This window comes from Saccopteryx bilineata, chromosome 8 (genome assembly GCF_036850765.1).
Source record: "Saccopteryx bilineata isolate mSacBil1 chromosome 8, mSacBil1_pri_phased_curated, whole genome shotgun sequence".
Lineage (NCBI taxonomy): Eukaryota > Metazoa > Chordata > Mammalia > Chiroptera > Emballonuridae > Saccopteryx > Saccopteryx bilineata.
Genome location: NC_089497.1, coordinates 57,384,219 through 57,409,099, shown reverse-complemented (window position 1 = coordinate 57,409,099; position 24,881 = coordinate 57,384,219). Strand labels below are relative to the sequence as shown.

The following is a 24,881-nucleotide window of genomic DNA, read 5'->3' as shown; positions in this document are numbered from 1 at the left end:
GATAGTCATCTTGGCCCTGGCCGGTTGGCTCAGCAGTAGAGCGTCGGCCTAGCGTGCGGAGGACCCGGGTTCGATTCCTGGCCAGGGCACACAGGAGAAGCGCCCATTTGCTTCTCCACCCCTCCGCCGCCGCACCTTCCTCTCTGTCTCTCTCTTCCCCTCCCGCAGCCAAGGTTCCATTGGAGCAAAAATGGCCCGGGCACTGGGGATGGCTCTGTGGCCTCTGCCTCAGGCGCTAGAGTGGCTCTGGTCGCAACATGGCGACGCCCAGGATGGGCAGAGCATCGCCCCCTGGTGGGCAGAGCATCGCCCCATGGTGGGCGTGCCGGGTGGATCCCGGTCAGGCGCATGCGGGAGTCTGTCTGACTGTTTCTCCCTGTTTCCAGCTTCAGAAAAATGCAAAAGAAAATGAAAAAAAAAAAAAAAAAAAAAAAAAAAAAAAGGATAGTCATCTTTTTTTATTCTATGAAAATGTAATATTTTAAAGATATTTTGATTGATTTTACAGAGTAGGGAGCAAGAAGTATCAGCTCATAGTTGCTGCTTGCTTGTTGCTTGTCATGTGTGCCTTGACCAGGCAAGCCCAAGGTTTCCAAACTGCCAACCTTAGCATTCCATGTCAGTGCTCTATCCACTGCACCACCACTGGTCAGGCTAAAAGTGTCATTTGATTTGGTACTTCTATACTTTTAAATATGTAGAAGAAAGATAATTTTGAGGGGAATCACATAGTTTTCTTTATATTTCCGATATATTGATATGTTTTTTATTTGGCACTTTTTGCATTTTATTCTTTAAAGTTTACTTCATCTACAGAATAGTTCCCCATGTAACCAGAAAACCCAAGATTTTTTTCAACTCAAACTTAACCATAGATGTATGGATTTTGGATATTTTTTTCCATAACCATTGTTATTCTGTGAGTGGTCTAGAAATAAAAGTTGGAAAACAATAAATGCAGCTGAAAATAAATGAGGTGTTTTCACATTAAGACTATGTTTTCAATTTTCTAAAAGTTTATGATTGATTTCTTTGTGTGGTAATCATTTTTTTCATGTTCAAACACAATACATTGTAGGGCAGAATTTTTTTTTTGAGTAGTAAAATGGTTGGAATCTTTTTTAATTTATTGATTTTTAAATATAGAGAGAAACATCCATTTGTTGTTCCACTTATTCATGCTGTCATTAGTTGATTTTTTTATGTATTCTGACCAGGGATTGAACCCATGATCTTTGCTTGTTGGGATAGCACTCCTACCAACTTAGCCTCCTGGCCAGGGCCTCATTGGACTCTTCATGGAATCTTTGGAAACAGAAAAGCTAATGATTTCTAAGCAATTCTGGAAGACTTGTTTGTTACACTAATATACTAAAGAATATTTGTAGATTTTTTGAGAAAGCTGGTGAACTTTGCAAACCTTAAGAAAATTGTCTGTTTTGGCAGAAATAACAATTTATTTCTCAAAAGCAAATCTAACTTAACTGCTTATACCTATTTCCCTTTGTTGATATATACTGGGTACATTTCTTAACATATGCAAAGCTTATATAAAATTATAATTTAAGAAATAGCACATTTTCCATATGCCTCTAAATTTGTGAACATGGATACGTAATGTGTCAATTTTTCTGTTAAGCTAACACATTTACAATTCTTTTTTTAAGGCAAATCCTCCTCCAGTACTGGTCAACACAGATAGTTTGGAAACACCGACTTATGTAAGTTCTATTTAATCCTCACATTTAACTAGTTCTGCTTTTCCTGCTTAGTTTTTTATACAGATGTAAGGATCACAGCATTATTTTTTGTAATATATTTTACGGATGATGTTCTGTCACTGAGCTGTAGTTGTTAAAGTAAATGAACCAATATTGTCATTTTTTGGTTTTTTCCCCCATACTTATGCAAAGTAAAAATGTTGAAATAGGTGTTTACAGTTTTATTTTTAAATTAAAATGATTAATTTTTACCAAAGGCTCTTTCTGACCAGTGGTCATTAACACAATGCCATATATTCAGAGTCATTTTAGAAGTATAGCTGAGTGACCAAATTTTTAGTAATTCGGTTCATGTGCATATTTGCAAATAGTTATGACTATATAACATTAATCAAATGGTGCTTGTCTCTAAACTTAAACTTTCTAAAAGTCTCTCTTTCCCTTAAATATAAATAGATATTGATAGAACAGCAGAATCTGATCTAACGTTTTTCACCCCAGAGGAAAATGATTTTGGAGATGTTTAAGTAGAAGTAGTGCCTGTGCATTTCTAAAATCAAATGGCACATAATGTCATAAGCTGTAAAAATCCTTTCTTCAATTTTTGAACCATAGTTGATTTTAGTTTATACGTACTTTAAAACATTTCATTTGGACTTCTTTTTGTATTTAAATGAATATAGATGTATCAGATATTTGGGGATTTTGGAAAACCTCAGATAATACTTAAACAGAAATGCTCTTCTGCACTTTTCAGAATTGTTTAAGTCTCTGTTACCTTTCACACTGATACAGAGTACTTAAGTAGAATTTTGCTTGTATGTTAATCAATATTTTCTTCTTTACATTTTTTTCTCCACTTCTCTTTGTTTGACTTATACTTTGCTTCAGGGCATAGCTAACAATTAAATATTTTGATTTTTAAAACCTTTTCAACTAAAAAATTAATATATAAGAACTAACAGAAAACAGTATTAACAAAGAAAATAAATACATAAGCATTTTAGGGAAATGTCAACAAATTAAAAGCAAGATGAGGATACTAAGCAGCAGACTTAGAGTACAAGTTGTATGATTTTCAGTTTGTACAACACAGCATTCAAAAAATATTTTTCTTGTTAAGTAAGGTATGTTGGGGGTCTCCAAGAGCACTCACTGCCCATTTTGGGAGATTTGCTAGGACTCACAAGACTCAGTATAAGATTTATTACAGCTACGTAGTAAGTCAGGATCTGCAGTCAGGTTGTAAGACTGTATGCCTAGAGAAATCCCTGTTTATATTTCCTTACACTTTCTTCCTCCCATAATGTGTCACATGGAGCACTCTTTTCCCTAGCAGTGAAAATTCAGTAACGTGTGTATTGTGTTTCTGCCCAGGGAAACTCATTATAAACTCAGTGCAAAGTTTTTTATTGCAGGTTGGTCACCTAGGCATACTCTGTCCAGCACGTACCAAATCTCTAGGCTCCCAGAAAGGGAAAGCAGGTGTTCAGCACAACACATGCCCAAATCAACTTTCCAAGTGCCTGCAAGAGCCTTCTGGAGGTAGCAGCTTTAGACCCGATATGTTAACCATTTTCTGGATGTAAATAAGATGATTTCTAATTCCTCAATCAAGATTTGTCAGTGTGCTACTTGATCATACTTAAAGAACACAGTGTGAAAGGTTTGGGTAGTAAGTAGATATTCTCTGTGGCTCTTACTTCATGTAGGCAAAAACCATGTGTTTTGTTTGGGTAAAAAAACAACCTTAGGCTTTTAGGAAAAAGGAATTTACAGTAATTCTGAAATTTAAAATGTATCCCAGAATGGTTTTTAAACTTATTTGCTATTCCTTTGTTCATTCCCTGATAACACTTAATACTAGCTATGTGTTGAATAAAAATAAGAAAAATTAACAGTTGCTACCTTAGAACACATTTTTTTTGTTTGTAGGCATTGCACTACCCCAAATTAAGTAATTAATTGAACAGGTAATACAAAACTCAAAAGATACAAAAAGATATCGAGGGAAAAGTAAATCTTCCATCTCTGCTTTCCGTCTTCCAGTTTCACTCAAGGCAGAAAGTGTCAATGGTGTCATATGTATCCTTCTATGAACATTCTCTGAATATGCATATCTCTGTGTGTTGTTTCTAAACTTTTGCTGTGTAAAACCAAAGCCCTACTGATAATTTTGTAAAGATATTTTGTGTTTATAGTTACAGCAGACTAGAATGTGCAAGAAGCCAAGCGACACTCAGAGAGTTGGAGAACCAGTTTATTATGCCGGTGGGCTCAGAGGAGTTAGCTCTGAGCAGCGGCTGCTGGTTTTTTGAGGCTTTTTATACTCAAACTTTTATTGTGCAAGAAGCAAGTGGGTGGGTTTACAGAGGAAAGAAGAAAGGAAAAAAAAGCAAAAGCGGAATTGCCAGAAATGGAATAGTCATGTCAGCAGTGCTAACAGCCATACCACTGAAACATATCAGTAACAGCCTTATCAGGAACAGTCATGTCCACAGTATATCCCTCTCAGCCATGCCAGTTTCACCAGAAACCTCTGGAGAAGAAAGAACGTCGATTTCAGGATTGCGATGCAACAGCCATGTCATTCCCCCCTTTGATGCCCTCTAACAAAGTCTGTAGGGCATTACTATACATGTCTGGATCTGTGGGATCTGTATGCCTTAATGGCTGATAACCTTGTAATGCTAGAATTTGAGCAGTAGTTTTCCTGGTAGTAGTAGTCTCAAGGCAGATGATGGCACTGAAAATGCATGGTCCAGGAGTGACTGCTAACAAGAGTGAGAGGTAGTAACCAAGTTGTCCGATTTTCTATGCTGTTCCATCCCCAAGAGCTTCCTAACTGTCCTTCTTTTGTAGACATGTTCTCTGAGTTCTTTTACCTTTCCAGTTACTATTCCAGATTGATTGACATAATAATAACACTCTTCTTCTAAGAATATACAGGTCCCCCTTGCATAATGTCTGAAAATACGCATAGGGGCACTCAGTGGCAGGGTGAGGCTTACTATAGGTTGAGTCTGATTAGGATTTTGTAAGAAATTTTTTTAACAGAAAGTTTTCAAAACAGTTTATAGTAGCCACAAATCCTACTATTAGTATGTAAATGACTGTTCATAACGGTCTCTCTGGTCTACTCTAATCTGTTGGAGCGTTTGCAGCTAGTCCTGTGCCCAGAAGTAGAGTCAGGATCCTGACAATGACCAGGAACAGCAGCTGGCAGGTCATTACAGCCCTGGTTGCTCCTTGGGTTCCATTGGTTGGGGGCCCTTCATCAATTTCAGGTAGTATGCCTGTTGTCCTTCACATGTCACCTGTAATAGTTTTGTGGGGTCACTGTGAGCAGTCCAGGTCTCTGGCAGGTCCTCAGTGTTGGCTCTTTTGACTCAGTGAATCCATGCCATACCTGCAATTTTAATAGCAGAGTAGCCAAGACAACTATATGTGGACCTGTCCAAACAGGTTGGAGTGGTTCTTTTTTTTCCAGTATTTAACCCATACTATGTCTCCAGGCTGATAGGAGTGGATCCAGTGCCTTAAGGTGATTGGGGTTCTCTCTAGAACAGGGGTCTCAAACTCACGGCCCGCCGAACAATTTTGTGCGGCCCGCAGACTAATCCACGAAGTTCAAAATATTTTGGATAAAATTAAGTAAGCCTAGGGGCCTGCTTGTATTTTTCATTTCTCTAGCATCCTAGCTAGATATTAGCTTAGTTAACAGCAGTTGTGATGCGAACTACAGTTTCTGGTCGTTTTGTGACACTGAGTAAACTGCATGTACGATTGTGCTTGTTGTACTGATTTTTTTTTGTTTTCAACTGCAGTGAGAAAAGTGTTGCGTAACAGTTGCCTTTCGTAGACCTAGTGCGGCCGCCGAACGGCTGTGATCTTGCTCTGCGGCCCACATGCTGAGTTGAGTTTGAGACCCCTGCTCTAGAACATCCTGGGCTATCTTTTGGAACATTTTCCCTAGCATCTGGAGTTGGGTTGAGATGCCTAATTCTCCTATCTGTCGGGGGTCTCCTCTCAGTTTATTAATTATGGGTGGGGGTCTCCCATATAAGATTTCAAAGGGGGAGTATCCTGTGGGTCCAGGACTGTATCAGATCCACAACATGGCAAGGGGTAGCATGTCTACCCAAGGGAGGCCTTTCTCCTGGCAGAACTTAGCTAGGGTGGTCTTTAGTGTTCGATTCATGTGTTCAGCTTTCTCTGAGCTCTGAGGCTGGTATGCAGCATGTAGGTTCCAGTTGATTTTTAATACTTTTGCTATTGCCTGAACAGTGGTTGACAGGAAGACAGGTCCTCTTTGCCACTTGGTCAGCAAAACAGTTTCCCAAGTTTATTGGGTTGGTTCCTTTTTGATGTACTTTACAGTACATGACTGCTACTTTTTTGGGTTTCTAGACTGCTTCCAATAGTTGAAGAATTTCTTTGTTTTTTATTTCTTTACCCTGGCCGTGAGTAGTTCTCTTCCCTTATAAATTGCCCCATGCGCATTAGGGTAGTGAAGGCATACTTAGAGTCAGTGAAGATGTTGACTTCTGAATATTGTAGCACTTGGATTGGCACTCATAGTTCTACTCTTTGAGCAGACCATCCCTGTGGTAATGCTTCTGCCTCGATGACCCAGTCCCAGGTGGTCACTGCATATCCAGCTTTCCATTCCCCATTTGGATGAAGCTACTCCCGTATGTGAACAGTTCTGGTTCGGGTTCACTAAGGGAGGTGTCTGTTAAATTAAGTCAGCTTGAGTAGGCCTCATCCATGGTGGTTTCTTCACAGTCATGATCTGGCAGTCTGGCCTCAGTAGGGAGGAACGTGGCTGGATTCAGTGTGCATACTGTTTCTAGTGTCACCTTTGGGTTTTTGCACAGTAGTCCCTGGTAGTGGGCTGTCCTGGCACTGGTGAGCCACTGGTACCCCCAGCTGTTCATCAGGGTTGTCACCACATGTGGGACTTTGACATGGATGTTCTGGCCTAAGGTGAGCTTGTCAGCCTTGCTGACTAGCCTCATCCTGGTGGCTAGTGCCTGGAGGCGGGGTTGGGGGGCACCCAGCGGCCACTGGGTCGAGCTGTTTAGACAGCTCTCTGCCATGGCCCGACAGTTTGGATGAGGACTCTCAGTGCTACATGGTCTTTATTGCAGATTAAGAGGTTTGAATTCACTATTTACACTCGCCAGTCCTAGCACCAGGCCACTGGAGAGCAGTCTCTTTATTTCTTGGTATTCTGTCTCCTGTTTTTCACCCCAGTCTAGGGGTTTTCCCTCTGGCCTGCTTAGTGCCTCATAGAGGGGTTTTTTCTTCCCTGAAAACCCTGGGATCCAGGTGCGACAGAACCCTCCCGCTCCTAGGAACCCTCTGAACTGCTTTTTGTTGGGTCTAGGGATCGAGCAGATGGTTTGTTTCCTCCCGGACCCTAGGAAGCAATGCGCTTCAGTGATAATGAACCCGAGATAGTCGGACCTGGGGCTGGCATATTTGGACCTTTTTCCATGATACTTTATGCTATATGTGTCAGTCAGTAACTGTAGCAGAATTCCTGTACCTCTCCAGCAATCTTCTCGGGAGTCACTGGCCAGGAGAAGATCATCTGCATATTGTAGGTAGAGCACAATTTATTTCTTCCCCTGGAAAGGTCATGAGGTCAATGACCAAAGCTTCACCAAACAAGGTAGGTGGGTTCTTGAATCCCTGAGGCAGGCGTGTTCAGGCTAGCTGAACTTTCCAGCCCATGTGAGGTTCTTCCCATTATAACGCAGATAGCAGCTGGCTCTTTGGAGCCAGTCATAGTCAGAAAAAGGCATCCTTGAGGTCCAGGCAGGTGAACCAGCTCACTCTGGAAGGAAGTAGACTCATGAGATTATAGGGGTTTAGGACCACAAGTGATAGCCACGTCATTAACTGCCAAGTTAGACTGGCATATTTTCTGGGAGTGAAAGTTATTTGGGCTCCTAGCTTAGTTAGCAGGTCCTGTCTCAGGAGGGGGATGGGACATTCAGGCAGATACAGGAATTCATGGACACTTGATGTCTTCCAAGTTGACACATTTGGGACTTGCAGAAGAGGCAAGCAGTTAATTATGGTGGCTTCTCACTCAGTAAAGGGTGCGACTGGCATGGGGACTACCAAGTGTTCTGTTCCCGTGTCCACCATAAAAGTCATTGGTTAGCCCGCTACTGTCATATTGACCATGGACTCTCAGGGGCCTAATTTCATGGAGCCATTCCTACCTAATTGGAATCAACTCAGGCTAGCCCAATCAAGTCCTGGACCACTGGTTCTGGTTGATACTTTCTTCTTCTTGACTGAGCAGCTTTGGCAGTGGGCCGGAGGCTGCTTTTCAGTTGAGGCATTCATTTTTCCAATGTCTGATCTCTTTGCAGTATGCACATTGATCAAGTTTCAGGGGCTTGCCTCCTTTTGAAGGGCGGGCTACCAGGACCTTGCACTGTCCCTTCTTATTAACACAGGACCGAACCCATGGGGGCAGAATCTCTGCTATCTGTAACCAGGACTCTACATAGGGAAACTGATCTGGGTGGCCCGGATTACCTGTCACGACCCAGTCAACTTCTTTGACAGTTAGTAAGTCTAGGGTTCCTTCTGAGGGTCATCCTACTTGAAAGGTGAGCCATTCAAGGTCACAGAGGGTTCAGAGTTTTCCAGACATCAATTTCATACCATAATTGTCAGAACACCCCTTCTTTTCTTATCTTTTTTTAAAAAATTTTATTTATTTTAGAGAGAGGAGAGAGAAACAGAGAGAGAAGGGGGGAGGAACAGGAAGCATCAACTCCCATATGTGCCTTGACTAGGCAACCTCAGGGTTCCAGGTCAATGCTTTATCCACTACACCACCACAAGTCAGGCTAGAAAACCCCTTCTTAAAATTCCAAATCATGCAGTCTAATACAGTGGGTTTAGACTGACCAAACCCCATGTCTAGTCTAAATGTGACCTTCCAGTAACCCCTCCCATGCCTGGAGTTGCAAAACAAAGGAGAAGGCACTCAGTTGCCCACCTGCCTGCGTCTCTTGTGAGACTTTAAGGTGTATCTTGGCTAAGGTGCACCTGTATAAATGCCGGGCCTGGTTGTCTCCCAAAAGAGAGACAAGTTACGGTTATACCTTATGATGTCACCACAGAACACAGGTTAGGGCCCAGACAGACTCCATAGCTTGTGCCGTGGAGTCATAATCAGTCATTCACACAAATACACTCATTCAGAAGTTTCAACATCCCCCCCCCTTTCGAGTGGTATCCCTATCTAGTGTCTCAATTCTGAGACCGTGAGAGGTGATCAAGCTCCCCTTTCGTCCAGAGATGGGTCTGACTGGGTGGCTGGTCCTAGGACCTTACCTTGTCCAGATTAGCATCCCGAAATGGCTAGTCAGTCTCTCCGTTGAGTCCCGTTAGCCTTGGCTTCGCCTCTGGGAAGGAGGTCCTGAGGAATATGTTGGGTGGCACCGCCTCGTTCACATGGGGGGCGCCAAGCACCCAGTGGCCACTGTTGCTGGGCCAGTGGTGTAAAGGGCCAGCACGGTTGGCTTCCTAGTCAGGGAACCAAATGTTACGGCAGACTGGAATGTCCAAGAAGCTAAACGACACTAAGAGAGTGGGAGAACCAGTTCATTACACTGTCAGGCTCAAAGGAGTTAGCACTCTGAAAGTCTGAGCCACGAATAATGGTGTCTTGGAGTTTTTTATAGTCACATGGTTACCAAGCAAGAAGCAAGTGGGTGGGTTGTTGGGCAAATGAGTTTGTAAAATATAAATTTTGAGTTTCTTTACTTTTATTGTTAAAAATGGCGCTGGGCAGCACCAGGTATGTGATCTGTGAAATTGCTAATTACCTTCCTGCTTGGGAAGGACCATTGTTATGCTAATGTTGCTAGAGGAGAGGTTTTCATGCCAGAAAAGTTTTAAAAAAGAAAGGAGAGGAAAAAGGAGAGGGAGAAGGAAGCCAAGATGGCAAGGAAAGAGAGAGAAGCCAGTTTTGCAGAGTAAAAAGCTATGTTGGCAGATAGGGAACCAGAGTTGAGGGGCTTTGGAACTGGTGAGGCCTTTGATTCTAGGAAAGACCCAGGAAGATTCTTCTGGTTGTGGAACCTGAGAATGTGTTCGTGGCTTTTGGGAGCCCTGTGTGTTTGCTCATCGGCCAGTATTAGTCTTGAATAAAGGAATGGCCCACCATTTTTTGGCTCCATGGTTTCTTTACTGTCTCTCCGAATCTAAGAAAACCTGTATGTGCGTGGCCATATTGGCCACAGCTACTGGCCATATAGTGGATTTACAGAGGAAAGAAGAAAAAAAATGAAAAAGTCATGTCAACAATACTAATAACCAGACCACTGTAACGTATCAGTAACAGCCTTATCATGACTGCGATATACCACTGTCAGCCATACAAGTTTCACCAGAAAGCTCTGGAGAAGAAAGAATGTCTATTTTAGGATTACAATGTAACAGCCATATCAGTATGAGTATATAATTAGAACATACTCATAAACATAGATTGCTCAAAGAGTGTGTCAATTTTTAGATTTGATCATTATTGACAAATAGCACTTCATAGAGTTTTACCCATTTATAATACTTCAGTGAAAAGTTATCTATGTTTTTACCTCATACTGTCACCATCACAGTATGGTGTTAAACTTTTTGATCTTTTGTTAACATATGTGCTGTGCAGGCAGCGCAGTACAGAGTTGCAATTACAGATGGATTTTAAGGGGAAATTTATTATGATTAATAACAATAAAAAATAAGGCAAAATCAAAAAAGGTTTCAAACTTATGTAACCTAAAGTAGAATAAAGAAAAAGAAATCAATGCAATGATGAGCTTCACAACATCACTAGATGAAGAAACATCAGCTGGGTTATAGACTAATAGCTAGTTAAAGCAATAGACTAAAAAAAGAGAATTATGAGTATGTACAAATCTCACCAAACCATGGAGGAACACATCCCCAGAGCAGGAAGCTTCAGCCTGGGCTCTGCCACCATATCAATGAGGAAGAGTTCTCTAGAGCTTCAGGGGTGGTCTGAGACCCTACCTTTTTACATGGGAAAATTTTGGCTGGAGGCTATTCAGGAGGGCCTTTCCTGCATAGCCTCAGAACAAAGAAAGGTCATCACATTCCAGAATAATTAACTAGGCCAGCAATCAAGTGATTAAGAACATCCTTTCTGGTTTCTGGAGAAACTATAGGAGGACTTCCCATCCCACTTTCTATCTATACCTCACTTTTGTATTTCTGTCTATATCTAAACCTTAAAAGATTTATGCTGAGATATTCAGATACTGCCAGACCAGGCAGTTGCACAGTGGATAGAGCATTGGACTGTGACTGGGTGCAGAGAACCTAGGTTCAAAACCCCAAGGTCGCTGGCTTGAGCATGGGCTCATCCAGCTTTGGAGCTGGCTCACCAGCTTTATTGCGGGGTCACTGGCTTGAGTATGAGGTCATAGACACAAACCCATGTTCACTGGCTTGAGCCCAGGGTTATTGGCTTGAGCCCAGAGGTCTCTGCCTTGAAGCCCAAGGTCTCCAGCTTGAAGCCCAAGGTAGCCAGCTTGAGCAAGAGGTCACTGCTGGACCCCCCCCCCCATTAAGGCATATATGAGAAAGCAGTTAGTGAACAAAGGAGTAGCAACAAAGAATTGATGCTTCTCATCTCCCTCCCTTCCTGTCTGTCTGTCCTGTCTGTTCCTCTCACTCTGTCTCTGTCCCCCCCCCAAAAAAAGATATTCACATACCACAATATCTACTTTTTAAAGTCTGTAATTCAGTGGTTTTTAGGGCATTCGTAATATTATGCCATTACCACCACATTCTAATTCCTAAGGTGACCAACTTTTTTACAATGAAAAGGAGGACAAAAATAAATTGAAGAAATTAATATCATAAATAAAAGAAACAATCATTGCAATAATACACTATAATATAAATACATAATAACATTTGTAATATTTTATATTGTAATTACTTACATGCCTATTAATTTTTAATAATAATTGTAAGAAAAAAAGTACTCACTTAGTAAACTAAATATCAAACAAAACCACTAATTTGGAGTGATATTTGGGTGTATTTATCATTTTCTAATTAAAAAACGTCTGTTTTATGCAACTGTTTAATCAAAATATGTTATTAATAGATACGGTTTGAGGTTAAATTTCCACTTTAAAACTCGAATTTCGGGAAAATACTTGTAAATAAAATTATATGTATTTGGAAATCATTAAATGGATAATGAATTAATATTAAGTGTGAATTGTGCTTACCTGTCTATGATTGAATATTCATTGAGAAAGAGATAATCATGAGTCTACAATGTCGTATGTGCCCTGTCATGTTTCAGTAAGAAGTACACAAAGCCATTTTGCGCCCTTGGTATATCACGCGCTCTCTCAAGGTCTCCGTGCAGAGTGCATACGTTTCTCATAATTGCATCTCGCTGCACTGCACTGATCCTTGATGAATCGTCATGTCAAATACAAATACGTCACATCACACGCAATGGATCGACTCTGCATCGATCAAATACAGACATGTACAGATTAGTCTTCCATTATCAAAAAGGAGGACACATAGGAAGACACTTTTCGAGGAAGACAGAACTTCCAAAAGAAAGACTGTCCTCCCTAAAGGAGGGCAATTGGCCACTTTATAATTCCAGAACATTTTATCACCCTAAACATAAACCCTGTACCCATTAGCAATTACTTCCTACTCTGCTTTTCCCTCAATTCCTGACAACCACTAATCTACTTTCTGTTCAAATGGATTTTGTTTTTTCTGGGCCATTCGTATAAATAGAATCATACAACCTGTGGCCGTTTGTGTCTGGTTTCTGTTATCAGCATAATGTTTTCAGTGTTCAGGCATGTTGCAGCATGTATCAGAACTTCATTTCTCTTTATGGCTAAATAACATTCCACTATTGTGTGTACCAAATTGTGTTTATTCTTCTGTTGAGTTTGAGTCCCTGCTTTCATTTCCTAGAGGTAGAATTGTTGCATCATATGATAATTACATTTCCCCATGCATAAGATGCACCATTTTTTGAAAAATTTAGGGTCTGAAAACTGGGTGCATCTTATACAATGGTTATAGTTTTTTTTTTTATTTGCGTTTCCTACTTTTTCATGCTTGTTGTCTTTGCGCTCATTGTTTCACACTTGTTACCAGTATTTTATGGTAGGTTATGTTTTGCCACGTTCTGCCCAGAAACGGCTCAGAAAAGATTTTTGTACAGTGCTGAATTCAAGTTAAAAGTGATCCAGTTTGGCCCTGGCCGGTTGGCTCAGCGGTAGAGCGTCGACCTAGCGTGCGGAGGACCCGGGTTCGATTCCCGGCCAGGGCACACAGGAGAAGCGCCCATTAGCTTCTCCACCCCTCCGCCGCGCTTTCCTCTCTGTCTCTCTCTTCCCCTCCCGCAGCCGAGGCTCCATTGGAGCAGAGATGGCCCGGGCGCTGAGGATAGCTCTGTGGCCTCTGCCTCAGGCGCTAGAGTGGCTCTGGTTGCAACATGGCGACGCCCAGGATGGGCAGAGCATCGCCCCCTGGTGGGCAGAGCGTCGCCCCATGGTGGGCGTGCCGGGTGGATCCCGGTCGGGCGCATGCGGGAGTCTGTCTGACTGTCTCTCCCCGTTTCCAGCTTCAGAAAAATGAAAAAGAAAAAAAAAAAAAAAGTGATCCAGTTTGCAAAAGTGAATGGAAATCGTGCTGCTGAACATAAGTTTGGTCCTCCTCCAACTGAGAAATCAATCCGAGACTGGCTACAGGATGAAGAAACCCTACCGAAAACACAACTGCAGAAGGCCATAAGAGGCAAGTCAGCAAAATGGCCTGATTTAGAGAGGGAATTGAAGATATGGATTGAAGAGCAAAGGGCAATTGGAATTCCTGTGTCTACAAAGATGGTTCAGCATGAGGCAGAAAGAATTGCTGATGAAAAAGAAGTTACTGCCTGACCTGTGGTGGCGCAGTGGATAAAGCGTCGACATGGAACGCTGAGGTCGCCGATTCGAAACCCTGGGCTTGCCCAGTCAAGGCACATATGGGAGTTGATGCTTCCTGCTCCGCCCCCTTCTCTCTCCCCTTCCCTCTCCCCCCTTCTCTAAAATGAGTAAATAAAATCTTTTTTAAAAACCCTGACTTTAAAAAAAAAGATAAAAAGAAGTTACTGATTTCAAAGGACACAATTGATGCTTCAGGTTCATGAAACAAAATGGACTAAGCATGCATACACACACCAGACTTGCCCAAAAGATGCTTGAAAGCTATGAACAGAAGGTCCTTGAATTTCATCATTTTGTCATTCAATGTCGAAAGACCCATCAGTTTGAGTTGGGATAGATTTCAAATATGGATGAAGTCCCCTTCAATTTGATGTCTCAAGTAACAGAACTGTTGATAAGAAGGGGGTGAAAACTGACTGTGAAGACAAGTGGACATGAAAAGAGCCATTCTACAGCTGTTCTAGCTTGTTGTGCTGGAACCAAGCTGCCTCCTGTGCTGATTTTCAAACGCAAAAACAATGCCAAAAGAAGACGTTCCTCGAGGAGTGATGATCCAGGTTCATGACAAGGGTTGGATAGATCAGGATGGGATGAAGATCTGGTTTGTGAAAGTTTGAAGAAGGAGACCAGGTGGGCTCTTAAACAAACCTGCCCCATTGGTGTTTGATCAGTTCAGGGCACATATAACAAAAAACACAAAGAAGGTGGCTGCAGAGCAAAAAACAAAACTTGCTGTCATACCTGGAGGCTTCACATCCCAGCTCCAACTCTTTGATGTCAGTCAGCATTAGCAAATCCTTCAAAGCTGTCATAAGAGATGAGTGGAACCAGTGGTTGAAGTCTTCTGGGGACACCAGCAGGATGAGTGAAGAGACCAACTATAGGAGAAGTTTGTACCTGGGTGAAAAGATCTAGAGATAATATCATGATTGAGATCGTTGTCAAGTCATTTAAGAAGTGTGGCATTTCAAATGCCATAGATGGAACTGAGGATGAGGCAATGTATGAAGACAGTGATTCATCATCAGACACAGATGAGGACAAGCTAATGGATGGGAGTTTTGACTGATGAGTTGTATGAATTTTATAATGAATAAAACTTGAGTTCAGTAACTATGTAATGCTTTTTTTTTTTTCAAATTTCAGGCTGCAAAATTAAGGTACATCTTATACATGGAAGCATCTTATATGTGGGGAAATACGGTGATTTGTGTTTTGGTTAGTGTACACTTGGTGTTTAGATGCCCAGTTTCAAAGTGTTTAATGTTGTAATTGAATTGTCTCTGTATGTGAAATTATCAGACAGTTTCAGGTTATTGAGGGTTTAGGAATAAGTCATTTGGAGTCTACATGACCTCACTGTTCACCTTTTTAAAATTGCTTTATACTCTGTCCTACCTAGAATTTTCACCAAATACCAATACATCATGGCTGTGGCATTAAATAAGCACCAAAGACGTTTACTAAGTATCTACCTTTTTAGAAGGCTTGATGGTGAAAATCTTAAATGCCTTAAAGCAGAAGTCATAAAGTCACAATACAAAAACTTTATAACACCAGAAGGGCCATATAAGCACACTTTCTTGAAAATATTTTCCAGAATAAACTTTCAGACTTCTGTACTTAGAAATGAATGAATGAATGAACAAACAGAGCCCAGTGTAGCAATTTTGGGATTTTTCCAAAGCCAAATGCTGAGGAGAATTTATTAAATTTAGTGGATGTTTTTAAACATAGAAGAATGTAATAGGCATAAGTGAATTGGGCACTCAACCAACTTTTTTAACAGTGTTTTTCAACCACCAGTCTGCCAGAAATTTTGTGGCAGTCAATGAAAAAGTTAACTACCTTGATGTTGTTATGAAGATTATAGAGTCTATAATTCTTGGGTCTATAATTTTTAAGCAACATCAGGGTGGTTAACTCTTTGGAGGACTGGCATGAAATTTCTGACAGAGCAGTACTGGTCTACAGACCAGCGATGAAAAAACCCTGGTTTAAAGAAAGAATAAAGAATCAATAAAAACAAAAGCCGAAAGTAGTAGCATAGAATATACTAGATTAATAAATGATGTTAAAACTATTTCTTGGCCCTGGCCACATTGCTCAGTTGGTTCAAGTGTCATCCTGATATGCCAAGGTTGCAGGTTCAATCCCCACTCAGGGTACGTACAGGAATAAACCAATGGAGGAATGCATAAATAAGTGGAACAACAAAATCTGTGTTTCTCTCTCTTTCTAATTAAAAAAACAAACAAACTATTTCTTTGTCATAGGCTTAAGCAAATATGAACAAAAAATAAATAAAGATGATACAAATAACCTTTAGAATAAGGAAGATGGTATAGCTGCTGATAAGGAAAGGATTTTATTTTTATTCAAGAAAAGGGCTTTCAGTCAAGTTGGCAGGGTATGCATATGTATAACCATCCTGTACTCTAGATGCATAGAAATCAATTTATGGACATAGACCACATGCACACACATATTAATTTATAACTTATAATATCAAAAACAAAAATAAAGTTTTAGAAGCCTTATTCACAAGGTAAGAAAGAAAAGGAAACAAAGTAGCAGTTGGATTTGAATCCCTTACAGCCATAAGAAATAAGAACCCAAAATATTAGTAGAAATAGGTTTCAAAATTTCTTAAGAAAAAACTCCTACGCTCTGAATTGGACTTGCATGTAGGGCTGCTTTGGATAGTAAGGAAAGCAAAGTAGCTTACATAATTTCATTTTCTATCATTTCATTATTGTGTTGTTATATAACAAACTAGTCCGAAACTTAGTGGCTTATAAAAACAACAATTCATTATTTTTCATGATTTTCTGGGTTACTGAATGGTTCTACTTAACATGGTGTTGGCTGGGGCATTGGAAAAGGCTTGATGATCCTAAGTAGCCTTATTTACATGGCTAGCAGCTGTTTGTTGATTAGGAGTGCACCTTGGGGCTTTTGGCCAAGGGCTTTGATTCTCTTTTTTTTTTTATTTGAATATCTTATAAGCTGAGTTCCCTCACTTAATAGGTGCTGGGTTCTAAGACAGTGTTCTGTGACAAATGCGAACACTACATGACCTAGCTTCAAAACTTCACAACATGATTTATAACGCTTTTTTAAAAAAAACAAAACTCCCCTGGTCGGTTGGCTCAGTGGTAGAGCGTTGGCCCTGCGTGTGGATGTCCCAGGTTCAGTTTCTGGTCAGGGCACACAGGAGAAGCGCCCATCTGCTTTTCCACCTCTTCCCCTCTTGTTTCTCTCTTTCTTCCCGTCCTGCAGCTATGGCTCAATTGGAGGTAGTTGGCCCTGGGCACTGAGGATGGCTCCTTGGCCTCTGCCTCAGGTGCTAAGAAAAGCTTAGTTGCTAAGCAACAGAGCAACAGCTCAGGTGGGCAGAGCATCACCCCCTAGTAGGCTTGCTGGGTGGATCCTGGTTGATTGTATGCAGGAGTCTGTCTCTGTCTCCCCTCCTCCCACTGAATAAAAAATAAAAGAAAAAAAACTCATCTAAGACCTGCTTAGATCCAAGGGGAGGGAAAATCAACATGTCTTAATGGTAGGATAGTGTTGAGTCACATTGTAAAGGAGCACGTAGGATGGGAGATAGTAGGAATCTAGAGAAATGCAGTTTATCACAGTGTCTATTTGATTTATAATATTAAACTGAGTATTTTACCCACCCTCATGTCACCAGAAATGTTAAAGCAATAATTTGAACCTAGTTAATCTGATTCCAAAGATAACTCATCCTTCATCAGTGGCCCTCACTGTGGGAATTTCTTCTTCCAGGAGGGAATAGGGAATAAATTGGAAGGAATAAGAGAAAGTGGTTGATCTGTAAGATGTGAGCAAGAACTTGAATGGTAAATCAAATTTGGGGCCCTGGCTGGTTGGCTCAGTGGTAGAGCGTCGGCCTGGCATGCAGGAGTCCCGGGTTTGATTCCCGGCCAGGGCACACAGGAGAAGCGCCCATCTGCTTCTCTACCCCTCCCCCTCTCCTTCCTCTCTGTCTCTCTCTTCCCCTCCTGCAGCCGAGGCTCCATTGGAGCAAAGATGGCCCGAGCACTGAGGATGGCTCTGTGGCCTCTGCCTCAGGCGCTAGAATGGCTTTGGATACAACAGAGCGACGCCCCAGAGGGGCAGAGCATCGCCCCCTGGTGGGCATGCGGGGTGGATCCGGTCGGGCACATGTGGGTGTCTGTCTGACTGCCTCCCCGTTTCCAGCTTTGGAAAAATGCAAAAAAATAAAAAATCAAATTTGGGCATGAAAATATGTAAGAGAAATGTGTGACAGAGGAAGCACTAAAGTAACATGTGGAGGTGGGAACTTGCATATGTAAAGGAAAGAGCAAATCATTCAAATTTGATGGTATGTAAGGCTCTTGAAGATGTGGCATATGTATGTTAATAATGAAGCTGAGTGATAGATTGGGGTCAATTCATACAAAACTTTGTATGAGTTCAGAAAGTTCTATTGGAAGTGTGTTATTAGACATGGGCTCCAAAAATATCTATCTACATAAAACACAGAATGATTTGAGCAATAGAGAATACTAATCTAAGAGATTGATTGGGTAGGTTACATTGATATCAGTACTGAGGAGATTAACAAAGCCTTGAACCTAAGTAATAGAAATGAGAAAAACAGGTGATGATTTTCAGAAAAATTGAAGTATTCAGATAAGTAAGAATAGGCAACTGATTAAGATGTGTGAATCAAAGCAGAGAAAAAGAGTCAGAGTTCGATAATATTAAAACCTGAATATACTCTTTCTATATTTGAAGTCATACCATGAATGTTATCTCATTAATCACATTGCACTCTTCCATTCCTTGAAAACTTTTCCTAAAATTATTAAAATGAAGCTATATCACTTTATTACTGTCACATTTTACAGGTTTTCATTAATAAATTATGTAAAAATTATGTCTTGCAATTTCAAATTCTATACTCTAAATTTCTTTGCTACTTCTTTTTCCCCTTCCCCATTAGGTTAATGGCACTGATGCAGATTATGAATATGAAGAAATCACACTTGAAAGGGTAAAAAACTATTATCTTAAGTTTTTAATGCTGACATCTGTTGCTTTAACCAACTTTAAACATATAGTACAGTACTGTTCTTTCATCTATAATCCAAGGGAATAGATCTTTCAAACACAGAACCATGTAATATTCATTTCTTTTATATAAGTTCACATATTAAAAAATTTGCCATGGGTATTTTCAGAACATGTTGCTTTTCTTAACCTTTTTTAATGAACTTTTTATTTAAAATAATTTTAGATTTATAGAAAAGTTATACAGAGTTTTCATTACCCTGGACTCAGTTTCACCTATTGTTAACATCTTACATTACCAGAAAACATTTTTTAAATTAATGAAGCAATATTGATACATTATTATTAACTGAAGTCTATATTTGGATTTTCTTAGTTTTTTTTTTCTTCCAGGATCTCATCCAGATACCTCATTACATTGTTATGCCTCCTTAGCTTCCTTTCCAGGGGTCCCCAAACTTTTTACACAGGGGGCCAGTTAGTTCACTGTCCCACAGACCGTTGGAGGGCCACCACATACAGTGCTCCTCTCACTGACCACCAATGAAAGAGGTGCCCCTTCCAGAAGTGCAGCAGGGGGCCGGATAAATGACCTCAGGGGGCCGCATGCGGGCCCGCGGGCCGTAGTTTGGGGACCCCTGCGACAGTTTCTCAGATTTTTTTAGTATTTCATTTTTATATTTAATTTATTTTTCATATTTTATTTATTTTAAATAAATATATAATAACCTGGTCATTGTATCAGTATTCTTTTCAAGTACTAACCATATTTCTGACTGACAAGACCCTATTGAAAACTTACGTGCTCCACAGTCAGAGAACAAGGGTACAATTCATATGTGTCAGTGTTCTTGTTATATATTCCACTTAAGAATATCTGTGTTCAATTTATGCTGTGTTTTAGTAAAACCACTTTGACCAGCATTTTGAGGAAATGAAGAGTACCATACAAGTAAATTTCTTCCATAACTGAATATCTGTCTATAAGGTGGGGCAAAAGTAGGCTTACAGTTGTTTGTATGGAAAATAATGCAATACTAATAAATGATACAAAAATAAACTCTGTGTTTTGAGTACTCATAATTATAAACCCACTTTTACCCCACCCCGTACTTAAAATGAAAATCTTTTATAATTATATTTGTTTGTGTTTGAAGTCAGTATAGACTGAATGAAAATAGACCTCAGAGAGTCTTTTACATGTATAAATAGGTATTTATTGCCTACCACCTGAATTTGTGTCACCTATTCAAGTGAGGTGGATGACCGAGTAACTTTCAAGTAAGCACAGTATTAGTGTATATATTTAAATGTAGTGTTTTGTTGTTGGGACTTTTTCCCAGATTTATTCAGATAATTAATATATAATTCTAATTTTTTATCATATTTCTGTTTATTCTGAAAAAAATTTGTTAAATAGAATTTTAGACCCTGGCTGGATAGCTCAGTTGGTTAGAGTAAAAAGTACAGAGGTTGCTGGTTCAATCCCCAGTTAGGGCACATACAAGAAAAGATAGATGTTCCTGTGTCTCCCCCCCTTCCTCCCTCCCTTCCTCTCTTCCTCCCTCCTTCCCTACCTCCCTCCCTTCTTCCCTTCCTACCTCTCTCTTTCCCTCCCTCCCTCGCTCTCTTCCTCCCTCACTCCCTCTCTACCTTGCTTTCTCTCTTCCTCTTTCACTCCTTCCCTTTCTTTCTCCCTCCCTCCCTTGCTCTCTTCCTCCCTCTTTCCCTCCTTCCCTCCCTTTCTCTCTTTCCCTCCCTTCCTCTCTCCCTCCCTCTCTCCCTCTTTTTTCCCTCCGTCCCTCTCCCTCCCTTTCCCCCTCCCTTCCTTCCTTCCTTCCTTCCTCTCTCTCTCCCTACCTCCCTCTCTTTCTCACTAAAATTGGTAAATAAATTTTTTTTAAATAAATAGAATTTTAGGGCACATCATAGTAGAGTGACTATTTAAGCTATTTATTACAAACAGTTAAATAATAGGTCCAGATATTTCCATTTATTTGAGTTGCTGAAAGCCAGACTAGAACATTGCAAAATAAACATTTTTTAAATACCATTATTTAAAATAACTGTCTTTAGAGACCTTTTGTAACAGTAGGACTCTTTCTTCAAAGAAAATACTATTCTGTCCTGGCCGGTTGGCTCAGCAGTAGAGCATCAGCCCAGTGTGTGGAAGTCCTGGGTTCAATTCCCAGTCAGGGCACACAGGAGAAGCTACCATCTGCTTTTCCACCCCTCTCCCTCCCCCTCTTCTTTCTATCTCTCCCCCCACCCCTTACAGCCACGGCTCATTTGAGCAAGTTGGCCCTGGGCACTGAGGATGGCACCATGGCCTCGCTTCAGTTGCTAAAATAGCTCAGTTGTCAAGCAGTGGAGCAACAGCCCCCGATGGGCAGAGTATCACCTGGTAGGGGGCTTGCTGGGTGGGTCCTGGTTAGTCTTTCTCTCTGCCTCCCTGTGCATCTCACTTAATAAAAAAAGAAAGAAAGAAAATATTATTCAGAAATCCAGTATGTAAAACAAGCAAAAAGTAGTACTGCTTTGACAAATTGACTTTGCTATCAAGAAAGCTCACCAGCCTGACCAGGCAGTGGTGCAGTGGATAGAGCATTGGCCTGGAATACTGAGGACCCAGGTTCAAAACTGAGAGGTTGCCAGCTTGAGTGCAGGCTCATCTGGCTTGAGCACAGGTTCACTGGCTTGAGTGTGGGACCCCGTAGTCGCTGCTTTGAGCTTAAGGTCACTGGCTCCAGCAAGGGGTTACTCGGTCTGCTGTAGCCCTCCGGTCAAGGCACATATGAGAAAGCAATCAATGAACAACTAAGGTGCTGCAAAAAAAACTGATGCTTCTCATCTCTGTTCCTCTCATCTGTCTTCCCTCCCTCTCTCTCTAAAAAGAAAAGAAAGAAATCTCACCAATATAAGGGTCTCAGGTTAGGCATTCAGTACTAAAAATGCCTTTTACTAGTCAGGTATCATGGTTAAACAAGTCAAGAATGATAGCAACTGTAGCTTAGATCAGATGTTGTCTAAATTACCAAGTTAATGGCAATGTTAGCACAAGAAAAGCATGCTCTACCCAAAAAAGACAAAAATAATATATTGGTTTTACCTACTGGGAAATAATAACAACAGAAAGAACTTCAGTGTTTTTCTCTTAGGAGACATTTGTATTACCAAGAATGAGTGAGATGCAGTCTAAAAGAAAGAGACTTAGTAGTGACACCTTTGCAGACGGTGACTAATCTAAGGACAGACTGCCCATACTTTTTAAAGAAAGAACCGTAGACTGGACTCCAAACGTGTATTCAGTACGTGTTCTTCAGCCTCACCTAGTCAACAGTAATGCCTCAGAATTCTTCATAGAGAAAAAAGAGCTTTCCTTATATTTCTTAATTTAGAATATTCATATTCTCTGCACATACACCTTTAAGTACTTGTTCCCTGTGTTAATATAGTTTCTAGGTCCTATAGTGACAGGAAACTATCATTAAAAATAATTCTTATTCAGTCTTAAATTTTTTTCCTTTACCCCCAGGGCAATTCAGGGCTTGGTTTCAGCATTGCAGGAGGTACGGACAACCCACACATTGGAGATGACTCAAGTATTTTCATTACCAAAATTATTGCAGGGGGAGCAGCTGCCCAAGATGGAAGATTGCGGTATGTTTTGTACTTTATGTTATGATACTGAATCCACTTTGTATATATTTCTTTAGGCAAACTAAACAAGGCATAAATATAAAAAAAAATAAAACCAAAAATCCACTATTATATAATAATTAGTGTAAGGTAGATGCTCAAATTATGAATGAATAATTGTTCTCTAAGCATTGTTTCTATTTTTCATTTAAGATTTTAATTTATCTTTGTATTTTCAGATAAGTTCACAAAATGTTTTATATTTGCTGAGTGTGAAACATATATAAACTTATTTAAGATACAAAGGTCAGATATATCTGAATTTATATTTTATACCACAGAGAGTAAAGATTAAGCAAACTTTAAATATATTGTCTTAATTGAATAGATGAAAATGACATTGTTTAAACCTAGTTTAAATCTTAGCATGCCTAGCTGTTTCCTTAGAAAAGGAATATATAGCAGTTTTTATTCCCTTGTTTATTGTTTGTATGTGTGTGTGATGTGTAGTGATGGTACATTGTTGTTACACACACACACACACACACACACACACACACCATGACAGTCAGAAGTTTTAGAACTAAAGATTTTATATGGTCTGTTAGAAACCTTTTAACGTTATTGGTACCTTATGCCGCTCTTTAGTTTCTGAAGTTCTCGCTGGATATGACAGGTGGTAAATTAATTAGGTATAAAATGAATAATTTGACTATTCGTGTAAATGTAGACATTTACTTCCTGATTCTGTTACTGACTTTTATTTGTGTTTTATATGTGTAATTAATATGTTCTATTTGTTTCACTAAGGAACATACTTACATTAACTCTAATATGTCACTTTTCTAAATATTAAAGTTAATGAGATATAGAAGCTTATCAGGATCAGTTTTAACATTTTAATTATGTTTTTTTCCCCTTCCCCGCCCAATTTGAGATGACCGTCTTCCTCCCTCCCAGCTCCCTAAACTGATAACAGAGCTAAGGGGAAAATTGGAACTGGGAACAAATCAAAATTTTAAAAAATATATTACTGTGTCAAGATAAACTATTTACATGAATAACCTTTAAGACATCTAACCTTTAGCTTCGTATAAATCTCAACAAATAACTTTATTTTTTAAAATCTAGTATCTAAGTTGACAAAAACAGTCAAAAGTTATTTTTGGATAAATCTCACTTTGGCCATTTACTATCTCTGTGACTTTAAGTGGGTTATTCAGTCAGAGCCTCAGTTTTCTTATCTTTGAATCACAATTCCTTCAGTCATTTTCTGAGTAACCTCAGGAAAGTTATTTAAACTCTTTGTGCTTCAGTATCTCCATCTATAAAAGAGTAATATAAATAGGTACTTGCCTTATAATGGTCAAGCACTAAAAGAAGTACTAGTCATGTGATTAATGCTGAAGAACTATATGCTATCTTTTTAAGATGTTAAAGCCTAAGCATAATAAGCATATAAATTGCAGCTGTCATTATTATTTAATATTTCTGTATAATTTATTATTTGCCCTTTTTCTTTTGCTGGCCATTGGGAAATGTTTTTATTTATTTATTATTTTATTATTTTTTTCTCCTCAGGGTCAATGATTGTATATTGCGAGTAAATGAAGTAGACGTCCGTGATGTAACACATAGCAAAGCAGTTGAAGCATTGAAAGAAGCAGGCTCTATCGTACGCTTGTATGTGAAAAGACGGAAACCAGTATCAGAAAAAATAATGGAAATAAAGCTCATTAAAGGTCCTAAAGGTATAAGTAAATCACACTAAGACAAATTAAGTGAGATCTTTGAATTAAAGATAATTATGTAGTTATTTTTGACACATTCTAAGATTACCAAGATTGGTAATCTACATAGCTTGCATGAATTTTTAGAATTTCTGCTATTTCTATTGATTTTTGTCTTAAGTAGAATTCTATATAAATGCTTTGTTGTCATATATAATATTAACTTGTTTATGTTTTTGTTTGTTTGTTTATTTAATTAAGTGAAAGTAAAGGAGGCAGAGACAGACTCCTGCATGCACAAACTCTCGCATGCACCCGGACCAGGATCTACCGGACAAGGCCCCTACTAGGCAATGCTCTGCCCATCTGGGGAGTTGCTCAGTTGCTCAGCAACTCAGCTATTCTTATCTGCTGAGGCAGAGGCCAGGGAGCCATCCTTAGTGCCCAGAGCCAACTTGCTCCATTTGAGCAATGACTGCAGGAGGGGAAGGGGCTGGGGAAGCAGATGGTTGTTTCTCCTTTGTGTCCTATTGGGAATCAAACCCAGGACTTCCACATGCCAGGCCAATGCTCTACCAGTGAGCCAGCCAGCTAGAGCCAGTATTAACATGTAATCTTTAATTCATGATATATTAAATGCACGTAACTAAGTTAAAAGAAGAAAATATGAATGTTTCATTAACAGTTTG

The 24,881-nt window shown here is 39.9% G+C and overlaps 1 protein-coding gene across 17 annotated transcripts in view; it reads left to right on the top strand.

Moving 5' to 3' along the window:
• The window catches only part of DLG1 (discs large MAGUK scaffold protein 1), a 304,845-nt gene that overhangs the window by 165,679 nt on the left and 114,285 nt on the right, over positions 1–24,881 (top strand). For all 17 annotated transcript variants that reach the window (XM_066240954.1, XM_066240950.1, XM_066240949.1 and 14 more), the window contains 4 exons: positions 1,668–1,721; positions 18,756–18,806; positions 22,359–22,483; positions 24,044–24,213. In XM_066240954.1, coding sequence (XP_066097051.1) covers positions 1,668–1,721; positions 18,756–18,806; positions 22,359–22,483; positions 24,044–24,213 — 400 coding nt within the window. The remainder of the gene's footprint in view (positions 1–1,667; positions 1,722–18,755; positions 18,807–22,358; positions 22,484–24,043; positions 24,214–24,881) is intronic.